This window comes from Nannospalax galili, unplaced genomic scaffold (assembly GCF_000622305.1).
Source record: "Nannospalax galili isolate Female #2095 unplaced genomic scaffold, S.galili_v1.0 scaffold167, whole genome shotgun sequence".
Lineage (NCBI taxonomy): Eukaryota > Metazoa > Chordata > Mammalia > Rodentia > Spalacidae > Nannospalax > Nannospalax galili.
The window spans coordinates 1,712,509-1,720,706 of record NW_008358534.1 but is presented as its reverse complement, the minus strand read 5'-3'; the positions used below and the strand labels follow the sequence as shown (position 1 = coordinate 1,720,706).

Below are 8,198 nucleotides of genomic sequence, written 5' to 3'. Positions count from 1 at the left end.
TGAATGGGGACATTACTCCTGTTCCCTAAAGAGATTTGAGAATTTTAAAAACAAAAGGATTTTCACCAAGTTTCTGTGTTTCTGACAAAGTTTTGTTTAGTGGTATAGAACTTGTACAGCCCATGGAAGTAATTCTCAAAGAAGAGTGTTTTGCTGTTAATGTCATATTTTTATTTCATCATCTTTATTATCTTAGAGTCATCTGAGGGAAGCTCAGCTTGTTATTGTGCTCTCATGTTTGACAGCCAGTAAGAAAGATGTAAGAAAGTCAAGAATTCTGTAACTTGGAGAACAAACAGAGAAATTTTAACAGAAGAGATGTTATCATATTACCATCTGTGGCGTAGCCAAATAATATTGTAGATGATAAAGATGGCATCAGTGAGCCCTATGAATAAGCACTCTTTATGAGATAAAATAACAAAGATTCTTCAACACAACACATACTTCTTTATTGTTCTTCTACAAATAATTTTTGAATGAAATATCATGACTGTCCAAATGAACAGAGTACACAGACTTCAATATGCACCCCTCACCATGTACTTTTTTAATACAACAGTAAGCTACTAGCTAATTTCTAAGGAACTCTGGGGGAAATGAAAGGTCAAGTTAGTTGATATGTTCTAATTAGAAGATTAATCAATCACACATATTCCAGTTCACTCAGTCATATTGGATAACTGTTCTTTAGTCACAAGCCTGGAATAAGCCTGGTAATGAACATTACTCCTTTACATGATTCTATTTCTAAGTAGTAAAAGCAACTGTTCCTAACAAGGGACATCTGTCACATAAGGATCGACCCAAGTATGAAAATCAGAAGACTAGTAGGAAAGAAAGCATCCAGCCCCCTACTGACAAAGGGTAAAACTCAGTTTGATTTAAAACATTCTGTAATACATAACTGATGTGAATTGTTTTTCACTTTATTTTTCTGTGCTAAATATTTTTAATAATTTATTGTTTTTATTTTATGTGTATGACTAAATTTGCTGCATGTATGTCAGTGCCCCTGTGCGGTATAATGCCCCTAGAGGTCAGAAGAGAGCATCAGATTCCCTGAAACTGGAGTTACAGAACTTAGAGACAGTTGTTATCTCCAGCACTTAAATATTGATACTTTAATATTTTAAAAAATTTATGCCTTGCATATTTACCTTTGAAAAATCTATCATTCTTTAAATCTATTCTACTGTCAAAGTAGAAAGTGCCCTGAATTTCCTATAGAGAAGAGCTTTTGGAGAGTAGAGAAGATCTCAAAGACCTGGTGTCAAACCCTGACTGTTAGTAGTTTACTGTTTTCCCCAGAAAATTATTTAGCTTCCCTGAAAGTATTTTTTAAAAAGTCATAATAATCCTTTTATTGTGCTTGGAGCTAAAAAAAAACTCTGTAGGCAATATGGTTAAGAAAAGGCATTCACTAAGTAGAAACAACCATTATATATGGGTTGTTAAATTAGGACCTGAAAGTTCTTTCACCTCCTAAATTCCATCAAATTTGAGCAAATAAACAATCAATATAAGGTTTCCAAACTGTAATGATAATAAACAGATTTTGTTTTCAAATAAGTTTGTTACATACTTATTCCTTGTCCCTTGGTAAACACAAATTAAATTTCACCTAATTAAATGTTTTGAGACTTTCTAAAGTTTAAAAAACTTATTTGGTTTTATGAACCAAAGATCATTTAAACTTGTTTGATAATAGAAACAGCTCTTCCCAGATTATTAACAGTTTAAGGACGTATTTTCTGTTCCATTTAGAGAAATGGGAAATGAGAATTTTTAAGTTGTTAAAATGCCAGAAGATAAACGAATCTTCAACATTAACTTGAATAATCTATGGTATCTGCATACCCAAATTAAGGTTAAAGAGTAATAACAGAACAAGGCAGAATAAATGGGAAATGTTATTTAAAAGAAAGGCCATTGTGAAGGACCAAGTTGTGGCATTATAATCATTTAGTCTTGCTGGTGTTTAATGTCAGAAGCTGCATTTGGCTTTCAGGATATTCAGGATTTTGTTTATAATCCTGGTTAAATTGTTTCTTTGTCCAGAAGGAGACACTCACTGTAGATTTAAGTATACTCTTTCCTAGCAAAGATTAAGTTCAGGAGAATATTTGGACAAATGAGGCGAGGTTTAACAAACAGTACATATTTGAATTCATGTATTTCAAGAAGGACATCCACTTTGTGGTTTTTCAGTTACCATCAATAATAATGCTGGAATTTTCTTAGCAGTTTTTCATTTATATATTTTCTTTTATAAGCTACAATTTTGTTTACTGTTGTTCTATGTGGATGCTGTATGTGCATCTTGGAAGCGGGTGAAATAAGCAGGACTCAAGGTTTTCTAATTAAATTGCTTCTCATACAAAACAAGCTTAAAGCAGGCAATTGTTACTTCTATTTTTGTGTACATTTAATATCATTTAAGTAGTAAAATTTATTTTATTTTTTATCTCTTTATTTTAGTTAGTTTGCTTGTTTGTTTTTGAGACAGGGTCTCTCTGTAGCCCCAGCTGTCCTGGAACTCACTATGTAGAGCAGGATGGACTACATTTCACAGAGATTTGCCAGCCTCTGCATCTTGAGTGCTGGGATTGAAGGTGTGTGCCACCACACCTGGCTAAAAGTGTTTTAATGATTCAAATACCAGTCACTATCCACTCTTAGCATTGATACTTTTGTGATTTCTCAGTGTTCTGGGTGTTCTTGCTTTCAGACTTATATGTCCATAGCCATATGAAAAAAATAACTTTGGAGAGAAATTGAAATTAAATGTAGCCAAGCCTCAGAACAGTTTCTAAAGTTGAATAAAGATAGGCATTTAAATCATTTGATATTTACTGTCCAAATTTGGCCTTTTCAGCCATCTCAGTACTTGAACCTTGCATTACAATCTCAGGTAAAACTTCTACTGAATCTTGTTAACATTTTTGTAAAGGACAAACAATTCACATACCCTCATAAAATATATGGTAGCTTCTTAAAGCCTTTGCATTTAAAATATGCCAACATTTTGTTACCTATTACCACTTCTAAATTGCATTATTCAATATAATGCAAATTTGAGTTCTTAATTAGCAGGATCTGTTTTATTCAAATGCACAACAGTAGAAGAATTTTTCAACATATCGCAGCTGTTACCTATGGAGGAAACACATTTCACCTTAGTAAGAGAAGATGCAACAGTGCATATGGTTATGGACAGATCCTTTAGTGTTTCTTTAAGCAATGCTATTTCATAATGGGTTTCACACTGAATAGAGCAAATTTTACCATTGCTTCCCACTCAATTTCTACTTCCAGGATGTTTTTAATAGAGAAGAGAATGAAAAATCAAGGTAATGGAGAGTGGAGGTTGGAGAAAAGTTTCTTTATGAAGATCGCATGAAGAAAAAGGACATGAAGATCTAAGTCTACAAACATATCTATTTAAATATTTATTTATATACTGGTTGTGCATCTCTGTTAAGCATGTAGCATTTAACAAATCTTTGCATTTCCCGGAACATAAACTAAAGGCAGCTTCAGAAAACGTCAAAAATGAAAGCAACGAAACACGGATACCATACAGACAATAAAGAAGGCGGGCCATTGCTGAAAATAATATAATTAATCCGTTCTCCATTGACTTTTTTTTATTCAATTCGAGGTCCTTTAAACATCAACCAGTTGTAAATATTTAACTGTAGCAATTCAGGCAGGCAGCAAAGCTATTGCTAGTTTGAGCAAAGAGTTTATCATTTTTAAACAAAGAATTTCTTAATACTGAGCATACCCTACTGTGGCTAAAACCACTGCCATTTGAATAAGTGAACTGGGCAGAACATGGGTCTTGAAGAAATAGGCCTAAAATTGTGGCAAAGAAGAGGCTGTCAGGTATCCTAGGAAAAAAGCTTCCTATTTGTAACTTAGACCTATTTACCTGAAAGCATTTTTCCCAACAGACAGAAAGTAAAGAGAGACTTGTTTTTCTTAGCCAAACACTTATAAAATAGCAATTGGGGGAAGGAAGCAAAATCAGTTTACCCTTCTTATTTAGAAATTAGCTATTTGGAAGTTGTGCAGCCAGCTAAATTCGTTCGCCCCCCATCTCCTGGGTTTCTTTGTTTTCTTAACTAAATTACCAATCTGCAGGAAATTGGTTTGAACATTAGCTCTTCCTCAGGACATTCCTCCACTCTTGGGCAAGCATTAAACATTGCGCACAAGGATTTAGACTGTCTGGGGTTTGGATCTGCAGCCTTTAGATATTTGACAGTCAGCTGCTAAAGCCTCCTAGTATAGAAAGTAGAGGCTACAGAAGTGACTTATTTTAGCCCACTTCCTCTCTTCTGTCTCGCCGGTGTTTTCCTAAGTTCCCTTCCCCTTCACTCTTCACAGTCCCTTCTGCACAGCCTAAATGCTTCAAACCTTGGCTCCTCCACCCTCTTGCCTAACGTCTCCCAACCACCCCCCGCCCCCCAAGTCCCCTCCTGGTCATCACTAAAGCCTGGAAAGTGGAATGCACACAATGCCTCCCTTATAGGGCTTCTGCTTGAAACTGGGCATGCTCAGTAGCCAGAGCGATTTTTTTCCCCCTTTTGGTCGCAAGTGCGGCATCTCTCCTAGTCCCACTCATCCCTTTCCTCTATCCCTAACCCCCTGTCCCCACCCCCAGTTCCTTAGTCATTCTGCTTAACCATTTTAGCTCCGAAGGCCTGTGGAGTTCTAACATACATAGAATTAACCCATCTCCTCCTAACCCTGCTAAATAATCTCACTTTGGGCTAAAGCCTCACACTTTTGCCTTAAAGACCCAGGCCCCTCATGGGCAGACAGGTAGGGGGAGTGCAAATACAACTGGATCCAGCAAACTGTTCTCAAGAAGACTCCATCCAGGACCGCCTCTTACCGAGAAGTATTCCCAGAGCCCCCTGTTCTGCCGGGTGACAATTAGCCAAAGGTACCGTATCTGTAATAGAAAACCCAAGTACTGTGGTAGCATTTCAATGTCATTGTCGGTGACTCACCCCCTCTGTCTTGGAATTATTCAATTCCGCCTTGACTGGAAGACCCTACGTGCCCCCCCTCCGCCCCCCGAAATCCCACTAACTGACTGAGGCTCTCCAAGGTTTCTTTGTTTCTTGTTTTTTTCTGGGTTCTTGCTCCCTCAGAGAAACTCTCTCTCTCTCTCTCTCTCTCTCTCTCTCTCTCTCTCTCTCTCTCTCTCCATCCTTCTTGGGGTGCTGGAGGAAGAGAAAGGACTAGAGTTTGCTTATGTGATCCGGTGATGGGTGATGGAGGTTAGTGCAACTGCGTTAGGGAAAGTGGGGTTGCTATGTCTGAGGATCGGGGTCGCTCCTCCCTAGGGAATGTTTTAGGAAAAAGAGGAGAAGGATGAGATGAGGAAAGCGGCTCTTGTCTTTCCCAATGTGTTGGTAGAAAAGGAATCAAGTGTGGGTGTCTACTGAAGGGTCCAGGGGCTCAGGAATGTTCCGGGATGGAAGTGGTGGGGTGTCCAGAGGGAGGGCTGCCTGCGTGCCAGGGGGCGGGGGCGGAGGCGGGGGCGGGGATTCAGCGCGTGTATGTAAAGGTGCAGCCCGTGTGAGAGGGTCTGGGTGCGCGCGCGGTGTCTGACCGGGTGCGCGCGCGCGCCTCTGCCCGCCTGCTAGCTTGCGAAAGGCTGCTTGGTCGGTGGGTTTGACCTGTGAGCACCAAGAAGCTCGATTCTAGACCGCATAGAGACCGTCACTGAATCTGCTGCGCGAGTCGCGGAGCGACGGGTCGTCCATGAGACTTGGGGCTCAAGAGGTGGGTGAATTTCAAGCGGGGGCTGCTCAAGCTGCAAGGAAAGGCGCGCTGCCTCTTCCCGGCTGGGCTTGGCACAGTGTATGTGCGCGCTCGCGCGGCGAGAAGCAGGTACCTTATTATTTTTAGTTGGAGTCGGGGTGGTTTGGGGCCCGTTGAGTGGACAAAGTGAACGTGTTGACTAACCCCCGTCTCCATTCAGACACACACCTCGTACTTGCCTGCCCACAGCGCGATCGCCTGTCCCTGAAGACTGAAAGAATCGGGTGTTCTTAACATCCCTGCCCCCTGGGCGGCTGGGGCAGCAGGGAAAGTGTGTGGCCGCAGGAGAGGTAGGGGCCAAAGCGCTGGGTTTGGCATTGCATTCAGTGCCCTACTCTTAGGCACTATGCCTGCACTTGGATGTGGGGTTCCAGGCGGTGTCCTGCGGGCTTGTTTGAGACCGCAGGCACTCAGCAAGGCAGGCAAGGAGAGAGGAGGAGCCGGTGGGTAACTCTCAAAGCCCAGAAGAGCTGGGCGAGCACTAGCAGTACCACTTTGTAAGACGCCTAAATGTTAAGGTGATTTCTGACTTGCTGAGCTGGTCTGCGCAGTTGGGCTTGGGGTACAAAGCCCTGGCCGTAGCTAGAGGCCACAAAACCACAGGGTCACACTGACTGTTGCAAACCGGGTCATTGACGCCCCAGTGCTAAAGCCCTCAAGAACTGAACTAGCCATTTCTTCCTCTTGGTCATCCACTGCACGTAGGAATCTAGAGAGGACTAAGAAAACTCCAGCAGCTACCCCTTGTGGGACACGAGCGCGTGGAGAAATGTGTGCGCAGCGGGGTTGAAGGCCCTCGCGACCCCGTGCAAAGTACCCCGCCCCCGCCACGCAGTCTGCTAGGCTGGGGACCCAGGAGGGGGCTGCGCGCCGGCTCTGGGCACCAGGATGCGGCAAAACATTGCAGTATCCGTTGGCGGTCCCTCCAACCGCGTCGCAGCGGGTCCGAGGTAGCGCACAGGGGGTGGCCGCCAATGGGATCTCTCAGCAGCGGCCTCCAAACCCCCCACCCCTGACCCTGGGGAAGGGAGCAGCCAAGGTTTCCCTTGTCCTCTTCTGGGGAGCCACCTCGACCTGCCTACTCCCCTGCAGATGATGTGTACTCAGCAGGCTGGCCCCTCGGCCTGGACATGGACTGAGTGCCAGAAGAGACATTCGCCCTCCAGTGGATGCTGGATTTTTGGTAGGGCTAGGTTACAGTCCTGGCCAACTGAACGTCTTGTTGGGCACCGAGATACTGAAATACAGATAGGAAGGCTCCGTGCTGTGGGCAGCCTGAGAGGTGGTTCTGGGTACCCAACTCTCATACTTTGTATGGTTTTCTTTCTTGCTTTTTTGGTATTTTTGTCTTTTGTCATGATATTTACTGTATATTAGTGGCCTTTCTCTTGCTTGCAGTTGGTGTTCCTTTACACTCTTCCCAGCTTCCCCCCCCCCCCACAAAGCTCCTCCTTTTGGACAGTTCCCCACCTCTCCCTGGCTGTACCTCTTTCAGTGCTTCTTTTCCTTTCCTTGGTGGACTGACTCTTCTGCTTGCTCCTCCAGCTGTTTCAGAAGGGCTGCATTGGAGAACTTCCTAGCTCGTCCTTGTGTCCCCCTCCATGCTTCTTAAAGTAGAAATTACTAAGAGGAGACTGTTCCTCCTATGTTTTCATTTGTTTGTGTTCTAGTTCTTGTTTTGGTGCTGAATTCTGGTTATTGAGGTTTTTTTTTTTTCTTTTGTTCTCTTGTTTTGCTTTGCTTTTTGTGTTTTGTTTTAGTTTGGTTGCTTTTTGGTTTCTTTGTTTTTGGGTGGGGGTGGTTAGGAACAAGAAATGACTCAACTGAACCAAAATAGCTGTTGAAACCTTCATCAACATAAGGCGAAAATGATCCAGGGAAATTTTGATTTTACAATTGGAGTTGGTTTGGGTGATGTCATACCTAAGAATTATGACTTCTTTTTGCGATGCCAATCACGCTATCATAATGAATAGGGGAAATGCACATCTATATGGCAGCCAAATAGCATGTCAGCAGTGCTGTCTGTATACTGAATCAAAAAAATAAAATGCAAATCTTCCTGGGTCTTGCCTAATGGATTGTCTAACTCGAGAGACATTTGGTTTTACTACTAGCTGATTCCTCATGAGAACGAAAAAAAAAAAAAAAGGAGTTTTTGGATGACTTTTTCTTTGCATTATTTTCTCATTGTACAGCTCTGGGTGTTTTATTTATTAAATAAATATTTGGTGGTAACCATATTGAAATTGCAACCAATTTCTTCCCATTCACTGTTGAAAAGATTCACATGCTTAAAATTGCATCAGTAGAATGTACACAGTTTGTGTTCCATTTAATCTGCTCTGTGAGGT

At 42.2% G+C, this 8,198-nt stretch overlaps 1 protein-coding gene across 3 annotated transcripts in view; it reads left to right on the top strand.

The window, feature by feature from the left end:
- Positions 1-4,624: 4,624 nt before the first annotated feature.
- Positions 4,625-8,198, top strand: part of Slitrk4 (SLIT and NTRK like family member 4) — an 11,365-nt gene continuing 7,791 nt past the window's right edge. Inside the window, exon 1 of one of the 3 annotated variants that reach the window (XM_029558017.1) lies at positions 4,625-4,957. Coding sequence is in view for 1 of the 3 variants with exons in the window: in XM_029558016.1 (XP_029413876.1) it covers positions 5,886-5,913 (28 nt within the window). In the remaining 2 variants the exon portion in view is untranslated. Of the gene's footprint in view, positions 4,958-5,614; positions 5,914-8,198 lie in introns of those variants that run through there. The other 2 variants (XM_008821782.2, XM_029558016.1) reach the window with 2 other exon arrangements.